Source organism: Parus major, chromosome 20, assembly GCF_001522545.3.
Source record: "Parus major isolate Abel chromosome 20, Parus_major1.1, whole genome shotgun sequence".
NCBI lineage: Eukaryota > Metazoa > Chordata > Aves > Passeriformes > Paridae > Parus > Parus major.
In genome coordinates, this window is record NC_031788.1 from 3,496,916 (window position 1) to 3,520,997 (window position 24,082).

Below are 24,082 nucleotides of genomic sequence, written 5' to 3' on the forward strand. Positions count from 1 at the left end.
ATTAAATAGAGAATTTAAAGCATTTAAGAGAGCACAAATAATATGGCATATGTACAAGTAAACAGATGCAGAGCAGAGTTCTGGTGGGCTGGGGATGGACTTTCTGCAAGCCTGAATTGAAGACATTTATTAGGGCAAATGATAAAGATGGGAAAAAATGTCCCTTTAAGTACACAAATCCTTCTTTAAGGTCAGGGAATAGATCTGTGCTCTGAGCAGCTCCTGAGGTTTTGTTCCCACATTGCTGTTTGCTGTGGGCAGGTGCTGTGCTGATGGCCAGACTTGCTTGGAGCTACATGGGAATATCTGGATTTTTGGACACCTTTCCATAACCTCTTCAGTCAGAGAAGAGTCATGGTGGGTGGAACCTTATGAGGCTGGAAATGCTGATTTTAATTGAGGTATTTATGTGTGGCTACACACAGGGCTGCTCAGATGTGCACATGTAGAATCATAGAGGCACAGAATGATTTGGGTTGAAGGGACATTAAAGTTCACCCAGTTCCAACCCCCTGCCACAGGCAGGGACACCTTCCCCTATCCCAGGCTGCTCAGAGCTCTGCTATTTAAACCATCATTACTGGCACAATAAACTGGTGTTTGTGGCTCTGCTGCATCTTTTGTGTGGTGCCATTTTAGGACAGAGCCAGTCTCCAAACACCTCTCTCCCAGGCCTGTCTGCTCCTCCCTTATCACTGCAGATTCCATCCCCAGTGATGCTCAGGAGTCACATTTCTCTCCTTTTCTTTCTGATTTGAGAGGTTTGGTAGGAGCAGCATGTGTTCAGGCTGGGTGCTCCAGACTCCATTAGACAGGACATATTGGCTGGTGGGTGGATGGAGGAATGTTGGACAGGAAAGTGTGGATTTGTTTACATACAGCTGATACTGTGATAGCAGCAGAGTCACATTCCCCATTGTTTATGTATCTGCAACAGTGGCATCATTTCTGCTGCATCACAGGAGTCTGTCAGCATGAAACCCCTGCAAGCCAGGAGGGCCATGGAATATTTGACATTACACTGCCACTTTTTAAACTAAAACCCCACCTAACCCCCACCAAAAATCCCCAAACCCCAGCAACCCAAAACAAACACCCCCTACACCTTCCAACAGAGTTTTCATTTTTTCAGTCAGCTGTGGGAGTTGTGAGACTGCAAACAATTCCAGACAGAGCATCCTGGCCCAAGACAGCGTTTGTTGGAGTGGCACTGGCAGGATGCTTTTCTGCAAATAAAAACTTTTTGTTTGGGTTTGCTGTTTTCTCAGTTCCTGAGCAGATGTCACTCCTGTCCCACAGGCAGCTCATCCCAGCTCCTGCTGCTGGCTGGGACAGCACAGCCCCATCTCTCTGTCCTGTACAGGAACCACACAGTCATTAAACATCCTCACTTTTACCAGAGCCCCTTGTAATCACTGGAGAAATTTAACAAAGCTTGAAATTTCAGCGATAAAAGAATGGCTGTGTGAAAAGGCTGAGTCCAAATGGTTTTATCCAAGTGTGAAATCACCACCTTTTGTTTCATGGATTTCAGGGTCTGACATGCCCTAGTGGTAACTCTGCAGCACTGAGCTGAATGTGAGAGTGGAAGAAAATGTGAAGAGACTCTCTTCCCAGACTTCTTGATTATTAAATGATTTCATTATTATTGGCTCTATCTCAGCAGGTTTTTTTCATCATAATGGCAGTAATTACCATCTCTTCTTCCTATGCCATTTTTTACAAATTTGGCTGTATTTGAATCTTTTATTTTTTTGGTATTCTTCAACTTCAGTGAACGTAGTACAAGAGTTGTTTAATTTAAATGACTGCTAAAAGAACACGCAAAAATAACTCCAAAATGAAGGCTTTGGTGTGAATAACTTTGCAATATGAGAGACTATTTCCTCAAGTAGCATCACTATTATCAGCTATATTTTTGTGAATGCTTTGCAGATGCGAGCAAGCTGATTGATGGCAGTGCAGCCCAATATTCATAATGGACTACTTTTTGAGTCTTTGAAACAGCCAAGCACATTCCAGAAGATGAACAATCTCTTTTTTCCCCTCCTCTTTCTTGCATGAAACTGTTTATTGAAAGCAAACCTTTACTTCAGCTGATTGTATTCTGCATGGAGCTGTTCCAGAGTGCAATGGAAACAGCAGCAATCTTTAATTGATTTTAATGTGTTTCGAATCAGTTCTTAAATAGACAGAAAATTGCAGAACAGAGCACTGGGTCCTGTCAGTGTGTCCTAGGTGGCTGTGAAACGCAGTTCATTATGGTTTGTAGATTAGTTTCAGAGCTTCTGATTAAAAATGCTATTGGAGGTACTGAGGGTGACATTTTTGAATATGTGAAGGCAGTAACTCAATTCTCAGGAATATACTGGCAGCTGTTTGCACCCAGAAAACTTCATGAACTCAGAAGCTCTCTGGGGAGTTGACTCTTGGGTGCCTGGTGGGAAATTGGAGCCCAAGGAAGGCAGTGAGTGTCAGCATCAGCCTTTATGGCAGTCCCTTGAGTTCTTGTCAACTTTAGGGGAATGTTATATGTATATATATATTTATGTTATATAAAGCTTTTTTTAGACTTGGTTTGGGTTGAGTTTTTTACAAAATCTCCCATATGCAGATTCATGGTGGGGCTGATGGCACATTGTGAGAAGGATCTATTTACAGTTTAATGTCACATTTTAGGATAAACAATACAGAGTACTGATATATGGAGTACCTTTCTTTAAAATTCCCATTATTTTATTTCTTACTGTCTCTGTGGCAGAATTCAGGCTTTGATCCTGATATCTTTGAGGGGGAAATAAAGACATTGATGCTCCTGTCTCAGTGTGCATCACTGAAGGCAGCTTGGCCATAAAACAAGCATCTGCACATCCAGTGGCTAATCTGAATTCTAAATGTGGGTGTCAGGCAGCCCATCAAACCCTCTCCCGTTCCAGTATCCCGGGAGATGGCTCCATACTGTCAGAATAAATGTGATGAACCTTCATGGATATATCCAGATATCCTTACTTTGGCTCACCCAAATTTAACAGGATCACAAGTTAAATGGAATCATCAAATGATAAAAAAGCTGGTGCTCAGTATCTGGGGCTGGATCCTTGTGTGGCCCACGAGGGAAAAGGAGGTGAAGTGGTTGCTGCTCCCTCTATTTATTGTGTTTTTGTCCCTGTTCTTGTGCTGCTGATGCCTTTTCTTTACCTCTGTGCAGCACTGACCCTTGTGGGTTGGTCAAACAGTATTTGGGGTTTATTCTTGTGGGTTTGGATGGCCTTTTTTGGAATAGTTGGATCTGTTCCGTCCACAGAATATGTGCAGGGGTGAAAATTCAATGTCCAGCTCCACATCAGCTGCTACATCCCACATGGGGAGGCAGAAATCTTTTCTGTCCTTCTTTCATTTTCTCCTTTCTGTTCTTCATTCTTTGAATTAAAATAACCAGTAAAAAGGAAACCACTACTCTCTTATTTCCTGTAGCCTATCAAAGAGTTATTCTGAAAGTAATGTGAGCTAGAAGTGGGAAGTTCCTGTTCTCTGTAGGATGAACAACAAAACCTGATCACAGTAGTCTGCTAAAAAAAAACCACTACAAGATCAAGCTGTACTAATTGTCACTTATTTTTGCTCCCTGGGAGAAAATAATATTGGAAATAATATGTGGCTGATAATAAATTTATGTGTTAAATGAAAATATATTAAATCTTTATATGATATGAAGGAAAGTTTAATAATGAGATTGGTCCAGAGGGAGTGCTCAGCTGCTGAAACATTGTTTCTTTTAAGCTTTAATAATTCAGGTGAGTGGATCACTGCAAGGTTACAAAGAAATGATATTCCTTTTCCTACCCTCTCATTATCAAGAGCAGAGAGAAGGTTGTACCTTGTTGATGTGGCAGGAGACCAAAGTGCATGGGCCAGATGTTGGATGCTTTATGGAGAGAGCCCTGACTCAGCTTTTCCTCCCCACATTCCTGAGCATCCTACATTCAAAATTTGAGACTGGTCTTAATACTTAATTTGTGGACAAGTTGTCTCAGTCCATCCTCAAAAAGAAATCAAGATCAGGGAAAGGACAAGCCTGAGGCAAATATTTGAGAGCTTTCCATGACAGAAACAGGCTGTGACTGGGAATGTTGATTTTTTTTCACACTGAATAGGGAACTCATAATTTAAAAAATTACCTTGTAGATGGTGATAAGGGCACCTTTCATTCCTCTGCAGGCAACACTTGTGCTGTGGCCCATTAAGGTGGGTGCTTTTATCAGTGATTTACAGCCAAGCTGTCAAAAACTTTAAAAAGCTTCTATAAAATTGATGTGGATTTATCTATCTAAGACCTTTGAAATTTATAAAAGGGCCCAGTTTTGGCCTCCTTTTCTAATCAGAGTGTGCAGCTGCACACAGGGCAGTCAGCTCCCCATCCCTCCAGGAGGAAATGCATTTGTTTTGTGGCCCAGATTTGAGAATCCCTCGAGAGCTCTCCGGAGAGCAGAGCCTGTGAATGTTTGGAAAGCAGTCCCTGGTGGTTTGTATGGAGACAGCAGCTTTATTTGGCTGCACCAAAGTGGGCTGTGGTGGCACTGGGAGCACAAAACCCCTGCTAACACCTGCAGCACATCCACATGTGTTTGACTGCGGCTTTTCCAAATGTGTCCTGACATTAAAAACTGCAGTGCAGGAGTTAGTGTGGCTGCATCATCTTTCATTTCACTTTCATTTCACAACTTCATGGCACTGAAGTTGTTACCTCGTGCAGGAGTTTGAAAGCTCTGTTTTTGTTGTCTCTTTTGATATCATTTCTGTGTACAACACCGACACTCGTATCCAGCTGGGCGTTCGCAGCCGAGGCATTGATTCCTGCCAGGAATGCCACGTTAGCTGATCCTGGATGGGAGCAGCACCTTTGAAGCTGAGATGTGGAGAGCCCCAGGAGATCCATGCCTACCTGCTAGATGGAATAAGAGCTATTAGAATAGTTTGGATATCTCCTCCTTATTTCCATTGCCCGTTTGCTTGTTTTATCCTTGCCTCCAGCACCACTTTTTGGAAAACCACTTCTCCTTTCACTGTGTTATAGAATATTCAGGGACAGCAAATTGCAAAGGGAAGACCCTGCTCAGCCCTGGCCCAGAGATGTGAGTGCAGCTGAAGGGCTTTCAGGCCAAAAGGGCAGATCCTACTCACCAAGTTTATCCTGAATTAGTGCCCAACCATGATCCTGGGGGTTGTGCTGTATCCCACCAAGTTCCCATCCTCTGAGCAAAGCTGGATTCATTTTACTCTTTTGAGAAATGTTGTAGTAACACAGATGGTTTGCTAAACTTTAGGATGGGTAATAAGATATTTGCTACTCAGAATTCCCACAGCAATTCGCTTTGGGTGTAGGGTTGGTGGGTTTGCTCTAAGTTACAAGGTAACCTCAATGCAGGTGTGGAAGCACTTGCTGTGCTTTGCAGCACTTCACTGGTTAATGCAGAGAAGTTGATCTCTGAAAATGAGCTTAAAGGCAGGGAAATTCTGCTCCTAGGTATAAACAAAACAGGAGGAGAAGAATGTAACTCAAAAAACAAAAAAACAAAACAGAAAAAGCACCAAAACAAAACAAATAAAAAATATACAAAAAAAAACCCAAAACAAAACAAACAAAAAACCCAAAAACCAACAACAAAACAACCAAAAAAACACTAAGCAAAAAACAAACAACTCACCAAAAACAAACACAAAACCACCACCAACAAAAGACAAACAAACAAACAAAACCACAAAAAATTATAGGAAAAGAAAAAAATCTGTAGCAGTCTGTGTCCTTGCTGGGTGAACTGGGAATCCTGCCCTTCTGGAGGGTCTAGACAGATCAAAATACTTGGATCAAAACAGAAAGGGAGACCCTTACCCATTTGGTAAGGGAACCAGAGTGATAATCTTCAGCCCAGAGCAAACTTTGAGCTCAGAATTGTTTGAGCTCTTCCTTTGGGAGTGGTCTCTCAGGGAGGAGCGAGGCTGGAGGTGCTGCACCCCAAGCCAAGCAGTCGAAGCAAAGATGAGGATGCTGTGTGAGCTGTGTGAGCTGGGGCATCAGGGAGGAAAATGCCCCGAGAGCAGCCAGTCCCCAGCCTCAGTGTCACCCGAGGAGGGCTTTTAGCCAGGGGGAGCAGTGACAGCAGTGTCAGATACCTGCTCCATGGAAAAAGAGGCAGAGTTTGAGCAGGAGATGAGCAGGGTTTTAACTTGAACACAAACTGGGCAATTGCTACACCCCAGCTGAATGTTCGTGAACACACCTTTGTTCTTCCAGAGGAACCTTCATTCACTTCAAAAGAATAAACATTAAAAGTAAAATTTCAGGCTGCTACAAGAGTGAGTTATCCTTGTGAAGGGAGGAAGTATGTTAACAGCTAAGTGGGAAAGAGAAGATGTGAAAGAATAGAGGCAAAAGAGTATCTGTGACTGGGTTTGGTATGTATCAAAACTCTTGCTCATGATAAAAAGTGTCCGTAGTGCTCTAATGATTTGGGAAAGAGTTCAGTTACCTGGCAGTTCATGTCCCTGGGAACTTCCACTTCTCCAAAGACAGACAGTGCACGAGTTTGTGGCTTGCAAGTGGGATAACCGAGAGAATGAGCATCCCCCTTGGGTCTGGGGAGAGAGGATGAGGGAGTTCTTGGCCTCTGTGTAGGCTGAAAGCACGTTAATATATGTCTATACATATATATTTGTGTATATACCTTTCTATGACCAGAAAATGCAAGTGTTTAGGATTGGATGAAACAGAAATCAAATGTTTTTAGGTTAGAAGGCATCTGGCAAGTGTCCCTAGAACTGTCAGCTGCAATTCTGCATATGTCTGACAAGCAAATTGACAAACTTTTCCACTAGTGTTGATTATTATTGCCAGAGAAGGGTCAGAATAAGAATGTACACTGTCAGTAAAGAGTGGCCAGAGCAGCCCAGCAAGAGCTGCTATTGCTGAGCTGAGGAGAGGGTTTGTATTGAACAGGCTCTCAGCTCCCACTGCATCCTCAACGTGTTGCTTGGAAACCTGTGTTTGTCTTTTTAAAATTGTAAAATAAATATCAGAGAAGATCTGAAATATTTTATTAAAGGCTCTGATGAGCAGTAGGAGGGGGACAGCTTTCCAAAATGCTGATGGGACATCATTAAAGGCTGCAGGCCATGCAGCTGGTGCTCCTGCTACATTAGCAAATGCCAGTGTAAGGAGAGCTTTAGTACTGAGTAATTCATAAATTGCTCGTGCTTGTTCAGATTAGCTGGGATTGTGTCTAGCAGTGGGAGCCAAATGGTTTCCAAGCACTTCCCTGCCAGAGCCAGATCCCCACGGGAATGGGAATTCCAGGAGCTTCTGCCACTCCTGTGTGCTGGAGGAGGCAGAACTCCGCTGCTCAGGGGAGCATTGATGAACTATTGCTATGTTAGAAAATTCCCAGACCAATCTCTCAGCAGCAATGAGCCTGTGAAAGCCGGGACAATGATACACTGCGGGCTGCTCCCAATCTCTTAATCGATCTCCCCTGTCTGAGGGAACAAAGGCCCAGCCTGACACAGACAGGTGAGGGCAGCACATCTGAATAGCCTGACACCAAGTAAAATGACTGCAGCCCTATCTCTCTTTGTCAAGTGTGTGAGCGGTGTTAAACAGACAGTAAAACCTGCCTGGGCTATGGCAGCATCCAACTCCAGGGCTTTGTTAGCTGCCTGAGGAAAGAAAAAAAAGCAGACTGCATTTGAATGCCTCGCAGGCTCTGAGCCTGGAATAGTAAGCTAGAAATAACAAGATTGCTATTATATATCATAATGGCCAAAAGCTTAGCAGGAATCAAAAAGGATTACCATTTCATAGAGTCAGAGAGAATATGAGGAGTTGTTGTTGTTTCTTGAGACAAAAGTGGATTGAGAGAGCTATAAAGCCACCTTCTCAGTACATAAACAGTCCTCAAGGGATGGAAGGTAGAAGGAGGCTTGCCACTGGGAATTAAAGAATTCTATGTTGCAGAATATCCCAAAAAGAGGTCATAGAACACGAGAATGGTTTGGGTTAGAAGGAAACTTAAAGCCCATCTCAATTCACCCCCTGCCATGGCAGGGACACCTTCCACTGTCCCAGGCTGCTCCAAGCCCCATCCCACCCTTCCTTGGACACTGCCAGGGATCCAGGGACAGCCACAGCTGCTCTGGGCACCCTGTGCCAGGGCCCCACCAGGTGGTTATGTGGGCATCAAGATAAGAGGGAGGGTCAAAAAAAGCGATGCTCAAGATTCTTTTTGGCCTAAACAGCTTTTTGCACCCTGAAACTGTTTCCAAAGGCACCTGCCACCACTGCCACTGCCCATGCTCTCCTCCACTGCAGCCACTCTTTGGCCCAAGCAAACAATTCATGTTTCCTTTTGGTGGCTGAAGGAGAAACCATCTGCTCACCAACCTTCAGCACATCAAAAATTCATTCTAGACTGGATATTTTATTAGTTATTCCTTTTCCTAGAGAGTGACATGCTTGAAATCGAGTCTGATTTCACTGGGGTTTATCCTGATTTACTCAATTAAACCAACAGAGCACATGGCCAGCACATTTCCCAGCACATTTCCCAGCACATTTCCCAGCACATTTCCCCCACGGTGACTTCCAGTGGCCACACCAAGAGCTGTGTTTGCTGGGGCACCTCAGCTGTGTGTTTCTGACTTTGCTCTACTCTTGTCCTCTCATTGCTGGGAACATTCCTGATGTTCAAGGCTCTGGGGTCTCTAATCTCACCTTTCTGTCTCCCTCCCAGTGTCTACCAGCTGGTTGTCAAGGAGGAGAAGCTGCAGAAAGCCCGGAGAGCTGCAGACATCATCGAGTGCTTCTCTGTGCCAGTGAGCTACAAGAACGCCTCCAGTCTGGACTCCCCACACTACTTTGCAGCCGAGCTGAAGCCCATCAACCTCCCTGTCACACAGCCCTTCACTGTGGGCGACAACAAGACCTACAATGGCTACTGGAATGCTCCTCTTTCCCCCCTGAAAAGCTACAGCATATACTTCCAGGCTCTTAGCAAGGCCAATGGAGTAAGTGCAGGGAAAATTGAGCTGCATCTGTTGGTGTGACTGCATCTCTCTGTCCTCCTCATCACTCTCCTTCCTTCTCGATTGGATGCTGGTTTAACTTCTCCTTCTTATTACCCTCTTACAGAAATCTGATGAAAATCAAGCATGCCATTACTTGTCCTTCACTCAAATCTCTCTTAGATGCTCAGATCCAATGAGAAAGCCGTTGAGGACCTGATTCTGTAAAGGCACATGTAGCCATGTGATTTACTAAATGAGCTGCTTAGAATTTAGATTCTTTTTTTTTTTATCCTTCCACAAGAGTGAATGTCAGAGTAGGGGCTATTGTGCTTTTAAAAGCCATAATTGCAGTATCTTGAGAGTTCACAGTGCTTGTGATTTTGGAGGAGATGCTATGAATTTGGATTACCTTGGAGCTTGCACTTGGCCATATCATAATGCAGCACTTGTGGTTGGGAGTTTCAGCTTGAGGAAGTCAGGTGGGGACTGTCTGCATGTCTGTCCCACCCCTCTGCAATGCTGTATTTTTACATATCTTTACTCTGTGTATTTGGTTTAAAATGCACAGGAAATGCAGCCCACACCATGCTCAGACTCAAATGACACACACAATGCCATGTTTTATATTTGTTGGACTTTTTACCTCTCCTGTTTTAGCCCAGATCCAGCCTCAGTGGATCACCTTCCTCCTCTTTGTCTCCCCAGCTGTTTTCCATTCATACACAACACAAGAGAATTTGCCACTCCAGCCTTGTGAAGAGTCTTAGAGCATTAACAAGGCATCACCAATCTGGGTAGCAGAGTCTGCTATCATTAGCATGTTTGCCAGTGCTTTCAGGAATTTAATTTTAACATAGATAAATTCTCTACCATATCACCCCCTGAGAGAGCAAAATGACAAGAATCAGTCAAAGGTGAGCAGTGCAAGGTTCAGTGGTGTTTGTACCTGAGCTGCAGCTGCACATTGCAGAGTGCTGGGATGGTTTCACAGGCTGGCAGTGTTCACAACACCTCTTAGTGCTTTACACACTTCATTTATCACCATTTTCCTGAAGCTGCAGAGCTTCAGCTGTGTGGCTGACAAGTACAAAACCTCCTCAACACTGTGCTGGTTTTCACCTTGGTTTCCTTTCTAGCCAATAGAGTTTCCTTCCAGCACTGCTCAATTAATTCAATTTTGGATTTGCCTTTGTAGAAGAAATTGTGAATATATGTATATGTCTCTCTGTTTCTAGGTAGTTCCCCCGTGTGTGATTGTTAATTGCTAGTGAATGGGACCCCAGGGAAGAAGAAACTTTATTTGCTTAAGTACAATATAATATTCCATAAATGGTTTGGGTGGATGGGAAGTGTAGGCTTCCCTTGGTGTTCTGCACTCAGGCAGCACTGGTGCTCCTGCTTTTCCTGCATCTCACCCAACACTCCAGGTGTTAGGGAATCAGAAAAGGATGGCTTGCTCAGGCTGTCCTAACATCAACAAGATTGTAAAGGGCTCTTTAAGCATAAGTTAATCAAATAGTCTTTATGCAACAATGCACAGTTCATGACAGGATGAGAAGTGTCCAGCCAGACACAGTAAATTCCTATTTGAGAAAGCAATTTCCTCCCATAGTAATAATTTATATTTCTACAGGATATTCTTTATATATCTTCAAAGTGTAGTGCTGTGAGTAAAAGCATAGAGGAAATGCCCAAGAGTGGAATATGGATCTTCAGAGGAGTAGCTTCTGTTCTGGTCCCTTCTGCTTCTTGGTACAATCATTAAACACCACATTTCAAACATTAGGGTCAATTAGCATTCACACTTTTGAAGCTGTAAATAGTAGGTTTTTGTTCCACTCCCAGAATTTTTTGCAGGTATCATTTGTATTTAAGAGTTCTGGGTTTTGACTTGTCTGTAACCTAAGAAGCTTTGACTGGTCTTGGAAAATACTGGGAATAATTAAGGCTGCAACATGGCATTTCCATCCCTGGAAGTGTCCAAGGCCAGGCTGGATGGGATTTGGAGCAGCCTGGGATAGTGGAAGGTGTCCCTGTCCATAGCAGGGCATTGAAACAGGATGGTCTTTAAGGTCACTTATCCAACCCAAACCATTCCATGATTTTTGATAGGACACATCTGCAAAACCCTGCAACAATAACAGTTTGGCACAGTTAAAGTAGAGCCTTATGCTCTCTAACAGATGAAAAAACTTAACAGAACATTGGCACTCATTTTTTAATTAGGATATTCTATAGTTTCATTAATCACTGACGGTTGTGGAATGATGAAATTTCTTTCCACACCTGGAAGCTGCAGTGAGAAGCTTTCATGCAGTGAACCAGAACATCTTCCTTTGGAAACAGAGGGCTCTGGGGAGAGCTTAATTTGAAGAAACAGCCTGGATTTGGTCAAAAAGCTTGATTAGAAGGAGGTTAAGAGTGTCGTAAGAGTTCTGCATTGTTTGAGCTCCTCTGTACATGGAGGGTTGTACTCATTTGGTGTTCCCGTCTGCTCTGCAGCCATTAGCTCTGATTGTTACACTGAAAGGAACATAATTAACAGCTGGATGCAAAACAAGTGTGGAAAATTGCTGCAGAAGCAGATCACGAGCTCTTCTGCCGTCTCTTGTGCACTGTTGTAGTTGTCTCAGAGTCTGAATGAAGGAGCTGTCTCTGGCTGGATCCATCTCCCAGGCACTTGGGCACAGTTTGGTCACTGTGGTGCTGTCTCCAGACACGAGGCTGAGCAGAACCTGGTGAGACTGAGTGCATTTCAGCTTGGTCACACAAATCGTGTGACCTTTCCTCCTAGGCACTGCTGACAGCCAGCTGCTGAGCTGAAATGGGGCTGAGTCTGAAGTGAGAGAGGGGAGAAAGAGGAAGGGACACAAACTCCAGGCTTTGAGGTGTGGGAAGCAGCACTAGTTCTTGTTTAGTTGGTAGAAGGAGTCAGCACAAGGGGTGGCACAGAAGCAGAGGAGATGTTTGGCTTGGCTCTGCTCTGGCAGGATCTCCAGGCACTGTCACAGCCATCCAGGTGGGGATCTGATGTTTGCTGCTTGTCCTGGTCCCAGCTGCTGCAGATGGCTGCCTGACACAGCACGGAGATTTGCTTGTCTGAAAACCCTCCCTGAGCTCAGCCCCTCTCAAATTCCTGCCCTGCCAGCACTTTTCCCTCTGTGAGGTGGGGCCAGGCTGGGAACCCCGTGTTTCTCCTTACCCTCCCTCACCCTTTCACTGCCCCAATGCTCACACTGAGATGTTGCAGGTTTGATTGACCCCAGGTCTTTATCTGGCTCACTGCAGGTCTCTGGTTGCTGATCCAGCACCACGCTCCAATGGGGAGAATTTCTGGCTGCTGTGTGAAACCTGCCTGAATTTTTGAGCAGCTCAGAAACCAGAGCTCCTTAAAAAAAATCCTTTCTGGAACTGAATTTACCTCATTGAGTTAAAATGAAATCTGTAACGGCACAGTTACAATCAATAACTCTTGGCCATTTCTCCTGTAAATGGGAGATGAGCAGGAGCCTGTGTAACACAGCTGGAGTGATGGGGGATGCTGCCAGCTGCTCTGCCAGCCTGGTGGTCCAACAGGTGACTGATGTCTTCAACCCAGAATTGTGAAAAGTAGCACTGCAGGAATCAATGAGAATATTATTTTTTTGAGGGAATGATAGACTCTACCGAGATTCCTATTGATTTTTTGCCTCTCTAATGACTTGTACTACATGCACAATTGGGCAGCTCATTATTATCAGGGGACTTGAGGCTGGATTTCTTGATGCTGACAGGTCTGCTCACAGCACACAGCATTATTCTTCTGGGACATTTTGGAGGTATGGATAGAGCTGCCAGCAGAGAGGTGCCATTCATCCCAGTGGAGATGACAAAAGCAGGGAGGTGTTTGAGTTCAGCACGAGCCGTGCTCTGAAAGATGAAATGGCACCAGGGCTGCCTGCATCACTTCTGTGATCTACTAACCAGCTTTGGGGAGCTCTGTGTTCAGGAGGATTTTGGGTGTACAGATTTATCCACTTACATTCACTCCTTAATCTCATCTTGGAGCTGCTGGCACAGAAATAAAGCAGCTGTGGGAACACTTCACTCTTTGTATACCCCTGTCTCCAGGTCTGGTTGACCAGAGGATGTGGGCTTGAGTGTTTTCTGCATAATAAATAAAATCCTTCTCCAGTTTACCTCATTTTTGAGAGGCTGAGAGGAGTGGGTACCCAATCATCAACTACAGATGATTGAAATAACTTCCTATTGTAAATAATAAAAGCTCTAACCACTTTGTTAAACCTCCCTTCTCCAAATGACACAGATACTAAAAAAAAGCTGATAATTGGAATAGCAATAATAGGTTTGGCTTGGTTTCTGGAAGGAAATAGCAATTTCCTGAAGCTGGCAATAAAAATTATAGGGGAGTCCATTGACCCTGCACAGACATATTTTAAGACTGCAAACCACTGGCTGCAATGGGATAGAAAATAAACACACAATTTAGAGCTCTCCTGAACTTGGACAAAATTTATTGAGGACCAAAAAAATAAGTCTTTAAGTCTGAACAAACCCATGGTTCCTACCCTGTGTGAAACAGGTTGTCAAAAAGTCCCATGTTCAGCCCTGGGAACTGAAGCTGGAGCTGAGGCCAAGGGGACAGTGGTGATTCCTTGTCTGGTCCATGCACCAGCAGCAGATCAAATTATCAAATTATCAAATTCTCAAATTGTCTGTTCCCAGCTGGAGCTGCCCAAAGAGCTCTGGCTGTTGTAGGGCAGCCCCAGGGGCACATCTGGGGACAGCAGGTCCCACCACTGCTGGCAGGTGGCTCTTCAGGCAAGGCAAGCTCTGTTTGACTGCTGCAAAGTCATAATCATAGTAAAGGAAAGGGAAAATGGTGGGTGTGAAAACAGATGGAAGGAAAAGCTTTGATGCTTTCATTGTTGTTTGTAATCTGTAAACAGCAAGCTGTCAGTTTCAAAGAAAAGGGGGAAAAAAAAAGATCATGTGGCTTTTTAGGTTGTGAAGACGCAGCTGTCACATAAACATATGTCCTGCTGCCCTCGTAGCCCTTTTCTGCAGAAAATTGTTCCCATCCAAACACTGAGGAGACAGAGGCAGAACTCGTTATCATCCATTTCACTTGAGTGAAATGTGCATTTAGGAAGCTCAGTAATTAGTAGACAGCAGCAGCTCCTTTTGCTTCTAAAATCAAAGAATAAAGCTATATTAAAAGAATGTTTTCAAAAGCCCTGGAAATTCAGGGGAATGCTACAGGAGGCTGATGGTGTGCAGTTTCCAGGCTGTGGGCAGGAGCTGTGTGGCAGAGAGGGTTTGCCCAGCTGCTCAGCACAGGACTCTCTCCAGAGGGTCCCAGGTTGTGCTGATGGTGGCTGCAGGTGGGAACAGGCTGCCAGCACCCTGAAACACAGTGCCCACGTGTTTCCATGGGGTGTGGACTTAAAAATACAGCCAGGCTTCAGCCTGGAGTGAGGTACAACATAATCTTCTTTTATTCATTGGTAAATAAGTTCCAGAGAACAAATTTCCATCAATATGTTGAGGTAGGCACGTGGATGGGCTTATTGTGCACTGAGATTTCAGGATATGGAGCATGTTGGACAGTGAGGGTTGGATCAGGAGCTGCAGGATGTAGCCATGAAGTGTTTTCCTATTCCAGGATCTCGGTGAGAATGTGCCTACATTGTTCCATTCCTGGCTGTAAAATGTCTGCCTTAACCTGGCAGTGACACAGAGCTGAAACAGTACTGGCATCTTAATTTTTATTCCAGTGAGTTCAGCCATAACATGAAACAGATATGCAGAATATGTTGGCTCTCAGGTTATTATTAAGGTTGTTGTAGGTATATAAGGCTTTGTAAAACTTCTGTGATACTATAAAATGGGAATTAAGCATCACAGCATTTAAAAGAATGTCCAGAAACAACACAGAGACTGAAATTCAGGGAATTATTTGGTTTTTTTCCTAAAACTTCTATTATTATTTCTTTATTTAATTATTTTTCTTGCCATTGCTTTAAGCAATCGGGATGGATCATTGACAATTACCAACATTGTTTATTCCTGCTTTGCTGGTGGCTAAAGGGAAGCACCTTGCAGTGATAGGACAAGAAGTAGTGTGTACAAATTGAAAGAGGGGAATTGTAGCTTAGAAAAAAAAAAAAAACCCAAAAATAAAAGCATTGTCCCTGCCTATGGCACTTTAAGGTCCATTCCAACCCATTAATAATTTATGCTCTTTACTGTGTACAGGAAAGCACCTTGAAGCAAAAGTAATATTTTTCAGAAAGCAAATATGATTGTGGGAAAGTGGGTTTACTGTTTTTTGGGGGGATTATTGGATTGGGGGTGTTCTTTATTTTTTTTTTGGGGGGGGTATGTATTTATTTATTTATTTGTTCTGTTTCTTGTTAAAAAGATTCATTCAAACCTCCAAATCTCAGCATCAACTAAAATAAAATAGAGTAAATGGAAAGGGTTCTTGTTTTTATGAGATACCAAGGAGATGAGTGGGGTGATCAGTGGAAAGCAATGGAATAATCAGCTTTAATCCAGAATATGGACTAAATTCAAATCTTTAAACTTTAGCACCCCTGGGAGCTAGGAGCCCTGTGCAGGTGCTTTTATGTTTTCCTTCTCAGAAGATCTGAAGTTCTGAAGTCCACATGTCTCGTTCCTCCAGCCTCTCTTTTGGCAGTGCCAGTTCTCCTGAGAGCTGTGGTTGTGCCCAGTGCAGCCATCAGTGGATGCAGATGCAAACAACAAATTCTGGTTTCCAGATCACCCTGTGGGGGGGTCTTCTGCAGGAACACACAAGTGTTCAAATGAGATCACTCTAGACTCTTCTTTTTCCAGCACTGACTTCTCCAGCTTTCTGTTGCATTCAGAAGCCAGCAGAAAGCAACAAATACACAGGAAATTTTTCCTCAACAAAATGTGAGCAAGTGTCCACCAACTTGTAGTCTGGAAAAATCCTGTCTCTTAATTTTTTTTATTTTACTCTTGATTGCTGATTTTCCAGGTCCCCTTGATGCAGATCAGAAGCTACATCAGGATCTTTCTGTCTTCTGGTTCCCAGCACTAAGTGCAGAGTCAGAAAACAAAGCTGTGGTTTTTCCTGCTTTGTACACCACAAGCAGCAACAAAGACTTTGGATTTCCAGAATAATTGGCTTTTCAGACTTGTTTCCCTCTAGACAGAGGGGAGTGGGAAGCTCTGGTGACTTTGCAGTGCCAGGTTGTGCAGGGGAGCTGATTTTTGAGGGACAAAGGGGTGTAACTAAAGAAATGTCTTTGGTTTACTGGGATAAACAGGGCTTCAGCCCCACTCTGGAGCTTACATGGTTGGGAAATAGACATGGTTTGTCCTCAAGGATTCAGGAATTCCTTAAGAGAGTTTGAAGGCAAGGTCAAAGGGAGGATTTGTCCTTCTGAGTGTCTCATTGTTCTTAGACTGCACACAGGCTGGTTTATATCCACATTGTGTGGCATCACAGAAGGGGATCAGAGGGAATTGCTCCTGTGATTCCCAGCATGGGTCCAGCAATAATCTCTTTCTTGTGTGCACCAAAAGCACGAGGAGAAAGGCACAGTGGGGCTGTGTGTGTCTGCTCCAGCCAAGGAGGATCTGTCACACGTGGAGCAATTCTCTCCAAGAGCAAACTCAGATTTCCACAAGGTTTGTCCAGTTGTTTGAGGATGGAAGGAGGTGCTCAGCAGTGCTTTGCTGGCCTCTTATTTCCAGAGCACAGACAGCATCCATATTAATGGAGCATTGTTAGCACAGTAATTTATGCTGGATTCATTACACCTGAGACGTGTAGAGGCATAAAGTGCTCTGCAAGCCCTGCAGCAGATTAGAGCCTGCCAGAGGCAGCTCTTTAACCAAGCAGCACATTCCTATTTGGATGGCAATCACAGGCTGGACAGCAGCAACCCCTGCCAGGAAGGGCTGGGCAACGAGGAGCTGGGGACCCCACAAAGGTTGTGTTTGCAGCAGAGGTGGCCTGAGAAAGCTGCTGAGTTGGAGCTGTTCACGAAGCCAAATACAACACTCGGATCCAAATCCTGTTTTTGCAGCTCTGCAGGCTCTGGGGTGGATTGAACACAAAGTGTTGGGTCTTGTCCCAGCTCTGCAATGAGGAGCTGCAGTGGTGAGGGTTGTTAGAACAGCTCGTTTGGCAGAGGCAGCAGCACAGAATGTTGGTCTGCTCCACATCCATCAGAGAGCTGAAACATTCAAATGACTTCTTCGGTGTCTGTTTGCCATGTATTTAAATAAATACCCAATTTACAAAATTTGCAGTAATGGTGCATGAAAATGAGATGTACAGTGGCGTGTACTTTTGACCCAAGGCTTGTCAGTCTATTACAGAGCAGGTCATTTAACTGGGAAATTCTATTAGCTAATCAGGCACTTATGTGGGACCCATCACTCACACATGGAGCGTGGAGAAACGTGCTGTCACTCCCAACTTTTCAATACTTAAGAGAACCAACTGCAGGCAAGTCCAACAGTGTGGAGTGTTTTATGAAACAAAAACTGTCGGTATTTTCAAAGATAAAGTACAATAAGAGATATATGTATTTTTTGTAGCTTTTTAAAGTAATGTATGTTTATTGTAGATGGGCAAATTACACGCTCTGATGTTTTCCTATATATTTTTCTTGTGTTTTTTTTTATTTTTCAGGAAACAAAAATCAACTGTGTCCGGCTGGCAACAAAAGGTATGTGGGTTTCTCTTTCCTGCAAAACACAATACCAGAAATGTAAAAACTGCAGTGGTGGCACAACTTGATTACAGTTCCTAACCATAAGAACCAGCCTCTTTTATTTCCTCTTTTATTTTTTATTTTTTTTGTAAAGGAAGATTGCCAAGGCAGAACAACAATTTCCAGGACCACTCCTCTATATTTGTGGCCTCTGATATTTTTTTAACACAGGGTATAATTCTCTGTGGTTCCTCCCTCCCCTCATTCTGTTGACAGCTTTTCTGTCCTGAGGATGGTCCTTGCTGTTGGCAGAACATCACTGAAAAAGTGACATTAACTTCCTACTCAATTTGTTCTCTCCACAACTGTACCAAGTAGATAAGAGGAGATCTCGTGTAAGCCTCACCTCGTACACAGCGGGGCACAATTCCTGCATCACACCATTTTCATGGTGTAAGTGAACAAACCAGGAGAGAGCAGTCCTGATTTCCATTGTGCTGAGCTCAGAGCAGGCTGAGCTGCCAGGTCACACAGAGCAAACCCAAGACAAACAGCCCCAGGTTGGTTCACAAGGTGTAGCTCTTGGGGGACCAACAGTGACAATGTCTGAGCTCCTTCTCAGAGTTTACAGCTGCTTTTAACAACTCTTCTAAAGATTTCAAAATCACCCCAGGGGCTACTTTTCCAGAAAAGATGTCAGACATGAATTTATTTGTAACACGGTGTAGCTGTAAAAGGATTTCCCCAACATGCTGTAGTCTGCAAAGGAGCTGTAGGGAAATGCTGGGGCATTGCCATGGGCTGTGCTACAGATTGCTCTCCATTCCCAAACCTAGCTTTGCCAGCCTGTGCTCTTGCTGCTTTGCTGTCATCTGAAATACCTGCATGGCTGCCTGTGGAGGCTTTGAGAGTTCACCAAAACTGGCAGGAACCCAGAAATCCTTTGAGCCACCATCCCATTTTTTGCCATTCTTTTCCATCTATTTTTGTGGCAGAGGTTAAGGACTTCAAGGTCCTTTCTCCTGATCCCTTCTGCAGCTGCACTCGTAGAGGAGTTGGGAGGGCTCAAAGAAACCCCATTAGCCATGGGGGAGCATTTTCCATCTCCCTGTGGAGACAGCCCCAGGCACTGGGGTTCTGCCTGGAGTTCCCAGCTGTGCAGCTGTTTTCCCTGGTGGGGCTGTAAGCAGTTGTGTCACCACTGAAAGCCAAGGAGGAGGAGCCATTTCTCCCATTTCTCCTTCTCATCTCTGGCCCTGGTGCTCCCCATACCCTCTTGTTCCTTTCCTGTTTAAAGTTTATTGTGAAATCTTTATTTAATTCATTCTCTGGGTTACAGTCTATGTGTCTCAGTCTGTGTGTCTCCTTCCTCTCAGTTTTCTCAGCTGGTAGTAATGTGACCATTTCAAATACCTGATTTTGGCTTTCTGGTGGTAGAAAGAGCAAGAGCAGGACTGGGTGAAATGAATCTACACAAGCTTTTCCAATAGCATGGTCTCTTCATGAGATCAGAGATACTGGATTAATTAAATCTTGGAAACCTGTAGTTCCTTCCATTTCAGTTGTTTATTTTTCTGGAGCTGGTGGAAGAATGTTGTCATGCTAGGAGGAAAAATATTTGCTCTGTGACTATTCAAAAGAAATTAACTTACACAACTTGAAAAATCCCATTCTGGCATGACCTTTTGCTTGCACTCTGTGATTTGGGTACCTCAGTGAAGTGTCCCAAAAGTGTTTGACCTTCAGGTGACTTCTGCAAACTGAGATAATTTTTATTATCCCTGTTAGGTCACCAGGAGGGGTCACTGAGCCACCCAGTCATTGAGTCCCCCCTTCTGTTGGTTCTGAATGCCACCTCTTTTTAAAAAACAATCTCTTGCAAGGATTAATTTAATAAGAGATGGCTAGAGCCTGAGGATGTCTAGAGCCACTGCTTTTTGGTGCTCTTATTCTTTAGTTTTTTTCTTTATTGACTTGAATGGAAAATGACAAGAAATGATGGTAGTTCTGGTGTTTATTCTCACTGTCTCAATTTATATCACTTTTGATTTATATCACTTTTGATTCATATCACTTTTGATAGATAGTGATTCGTATCACTTTTGGTAGATATCTTATTCCTCTGTGTGGAGTGCAGAAATCTCTGTGGAAATTCTTTTCCTCTTGCCCAGGCTCTGAGTTGCTGTAATTCCAGTGCCCTTAGCAGGGAGCCAGGAGTGCCCCAGCTGTGGCTGATCTGAGCTCTCCAGAGCTGCTCACAGCCAGGGGAGCACCAGGAGCTGGGTAACACCTGCCAGGGCACCTGGGCAGGGCCAGCAGCTGAGCAAAGGCAGCTTTCCCACACTCTCAGGTGTCCATCCCTCCTCAGGCTGCATTCCCACCACAGGTGAGCTCCAGATGGATGAAGGGACCAGCCCTGGGGAGGGGGGTTTTACCTGGGGCAATGCACAGAGACACTCACAGAACTGTAATTACACCATGTCCTGATTAAAGGCTGATAGCTGGAATGTTCTAGATGACCTCCTGTGTCCGTGCTGTCTCCTGTCTGCTCATTAGATTGATTATCCTTAATGGCATTGCTCTGTATTCCCCTTTATTTGCATTGGTGCTTTTCTGAGGATAGAATGAGCAAACCTGGAGTCTGCCTTGAACAAAACCAGCAGAGCTGCCAGAGAGGATTCCAGTGTGGTGTCTTTGGTAGGAATCAGGGAAAAAAAAACCCCTTTTTTGGAGTCAGGATTAATCTCAGAATAAAAAGCTCTGCTTTGAGTTGGTACCAGAGGAGGAAAAAAAATTTGTTTTAATGCAAGTAAATAAATAGATACTACTGGTGCCAGACTAAATGTTGATTTTGGAATAGAGGCCTAATTTTCCCATTCCTAGACATTTGTCACTGCAGCAGCTCCATTAGCACCAGTGAAATGAGTTCTGATTTACACCAGTGACAGGAAGATTAGGATCGAGGCGTGTTTAAGCAAGGCAAGAATTCTCTTGAAGTACTGGATTAACAAGGGCACTAAACGTGAGTGTGGGAGTAATTAGGCAGTGAAATGTGTTAGGCATGTGTTACTGGGGGATTGTAACACATCCTGGGTGTTGCTGCAAGGCACCTGCTCAGAGCTGAGTGTCTTTAATTACATGAGAGACGCATGGGGCTGTTCCTAAGCAGGCTGCCAGGGAGCTTGCTTTGTGTCCCATTGCCACAACACCAAGGAAAGGAAAGCAGAGCACTCTTTAAAAGTGGTTTATCCCACCAAAAAAAAAAAAAGAAAAAAAAATGCTTTGGAGCTTTCCCAGCTTTCTTCCCTCCCCTTTAGCCAGAAATAGGCTGCTCAGATGAGCCCTTTTCAGCCCAGCCCAGCTCTGTGCAGGAGCTCTCCCAGCTCTCTGGTGGTGCTCTCTCCTCATGGCTCTCCGTGTGCTGCTCCTGCTGAACTCCATTCTTGCAGTGGCAGGAAAAAGCTCTCAAATCCTTTCGTATTTATTTATTAAACAATGGGAGGAGGAGGTGGCATCAGCATTTCAGAGCAGCAGGTCCTCCAAAGCAGAGCCAGGAGGTCCCCACTGGGCCAGCACATCCCCAGGGCTCCTTTCCCCCCATGCTCCAGGTGAGGGCTGGCTGGACTCACCATCAGCCTTTGCTGGGGTGACCTGGGATGATCCATCAGAAAGCTCCCTGCGTTCCCCCACTCTGTGTAGCCATCCCACACTTTGCCAGCATGTTAAACATTATTAACCTTTTGTATCTACGTATGTATTTATTTTCAGATTCCTTGGTCTCAGATCTCTTGCCACTTCCCTCCTCACATGGGCTACTCTTTTTTTTTTTTTAATTACTGGACTAATGTTATCTTTCACAGCATTAGGCACTTGGATGCATCTCATTAACATAAAACACTCTTTAAAAATGTTTATAATTAAACCCCAATTTAACAGCTCTCTGCCATACAATTTTCATTCAGATGGGTTATTTATAGGTTTTGCCATTTGGTTTCCTTGACAGCGTTTGTTTTAATATGTCCCATTCTTTCTGAATTAACTGACTTGTTCTCCCTGTCTTAAAGCAACATATTTATATCGACACTTTATTAGAGAAAATTGCAACCTCTTACCAAGAGAGAGCGATTACCTCTTGTATTCCTAAAGTGCATTAAATTAATTTCACAGTGTAATTGAAACCAAGGCAGAGGGCTCATTAATGGTTCCTTATCTCCAAATACTCATTTCTTCTTGCCTTAAAATGTGAGTTCTTGCAAATGAAAGAATGGAACTATAATAACCATTATGAGGTACATTTTTATTTTTTTTTCCTTTTTTTTTGTCTTGTGCATGCTGCCTGGGAACCATTTGGCTTGTTTTTAGCAGTGATAGGTAGACAACAGGTGACCACGAGAAACCCGCCCAGCCTCTTGAGCACAGGTGATTATCAGTTCAGGAAGAGGAAAACTGCTCAAACTTCCAGAGGTCTGAGCAGCTTCATGACTTCTTGTTTAATACTTGTTTTGCATGAGAAATTACTTTTGCAGTTGCTCCAAGTACTGTATAAAGGGGGGCAGTGCTTTCATGGCACTCCTGTAGTGCCGAGGTGGAGATCTGCCTGTGCTGAGGGCTCAGCACCTCTTCAATCTTCACAGCAGCACTCGAGGGTGATGGAAGAGCCCCCTGGACCCCCCTCTGCACAGGATGAGTGACCCCTGAGCCTGCTTGGAGCTGAGCTTGCATTTCCAATGAAAGGAGCTGTGCCGTTTTCTGGGGCTGATTATTGTGCTGATTCGTAGACAGCTGAGTCCTGCTGTCAGAGAAATGGTGGCAAGGAAAGGAGAACTTGATAAGCCCTCTGTAGAAGAACAGAGCAACTATAGAAACTATAGAAACTGTAGTTTCTATAGAAACTTCTGCTGGAGCCAGAGATGCTGCAGAATTGAGCCTCAGCAGCAGCAAGTCACTCACAGTGGGGTGTAAAGTCACTCCCAGTGGGGAGGTTCAGAGCCTCTCAAGAGCTTTGCAGTTTCCATCAAAAGGAATTTAGAGGTTTGTGTGCCATAAAATTGCCCCATCTTATGTAAAACTGGGACTGGATCATTATTAAGTCCAGAAAATTTAAATATAGAGGGGAGATCCCATCAGCTTGTGGAAACAGGTGCTGCTTCTTCAGCCTGGTGTGGACAGAATGAGTGGCTGGGATGTGACAGTGTAACATGAGATTAATGGGAAAGGAGGGCTGTTTTTCCAGTTTTTAGATGGATTCCAATTCTCTAGGAATACTCCTCTCCCAGTGCTACATGGTCATTCCTGCCTAGCTGTGACTTCCTCACCCAACAATTATTTCAACTGCACATCAGGACAGCTGTGATGGTACAGGGGCAAAAAGGTGCTGGGATTACTGGGAAGTTCAAATGCACTGGGAACAAAAGTCCTGAATTTTGGTAGTGCATCAGCATGGGAAGAAGGAAACTTCCTGGGAGAATGTTGGGACCTCAGTAAAGAACCTGGGTCTGAAATGGGACCAGGGAAATCTTGGGCTGGGGTGGGAGACTGCAAAAAAATCACTGGAAAATGAGGAAGGAAAATGTTCCTGCTGTTCCCACACAGTTTTGCTGCACATGAAAACTGTTGATTTAATAACTCCTGCTCCCTCAAATCCATTGAAGAGGCTTCTTTTGTTTCCTGAAATACATTCTGGTTTTGTAGACAGATAATGTATTTTTTAAACAGATCTAATCCCACTTCAAATCTGTTTGTTGCTGCATTTTGTCTTCTAATACACTAGAGTATTATTCCTTTGACAGGTTTATTCTGTTTTGTGCTATTTACTTCAGAGGAGTTTATCACACTTTTTAAGTTGAATGCGTGAAAATGTTTGTTTGGGTTTTTTTCCCCCCTGAACAAATTTCTGCCTTCTGAAAGTTATTTTTTAGCGCAAGTTTTGTGTATCACAATCCCTTTTGGGGCTTCGTTATCCCAGGGCACAGCTTTGAATTAGTGCAGAGCCTGCAGAACGGGATGAGGCCAGGAGTGAACTGAATTTGGTATCTCCAGCCCAGTGTCCAGAGGTCATTATCTACCCCAGAGCTCTCCTGCATTGCCAGACCCTAATCTAGGGCTCCCCAATTAAAATAAGCAGCTGGAGGGAAGAGGAGAAGAAGCACGGTGTTTAAGATAAAATTTTGGGTAGTCTCTCAACAGGAGACTGAAAACATCACCTTTTTAATTCAAAGCATCCACTGCCAGGACACAAGTAGCTTCAGGAAAGAAAGGTCTTTGGAGAAAACTAAAATAAAATATATTATAGCTGTGTGAGCCGAGCC

The 24,082-nt window shown here is 44.0% G+C and overlaps 1 protein-coding gene across 7 annotated transcripts in view; it reads left to right on the forward strand.

Annotated features, from left to right (window-relative positions):
• PTPRT (protein tyrosine phosphatase receptor type T) overlaps positions 1 to 24,082 on the forward strand; it is a 435,686-nt gene that overhangs the window by 331,106 nt on the left and 80,498 nt on the right. For 5 of the 7 annotated variants that reach the window (XM_015647508.2, XM_033519067.1, XM_033519069.1 and 2 more), the window contains exons 12-14: positions 8,784 to 9,057; positions 17,753 to 17,789; positions 22,137 to 22,193. In XM_015647508.2, the coding sequence (XP_015502994.1) occupies positions 8,784 to 9,057; positions 17,753 to 17,789; positions 22,137 to 22,193 (368 nt within the window). The remainder of the gene's footprint in view (positions 1 to 8,783; positions 9,058 to 17,752; positions 17,790 to 22,136; positions 22,194 to 24,082) is intronic. The other 2 variants (XM_015647502.2, XM_015647505.2) reach the window with 1 other exon arrangement.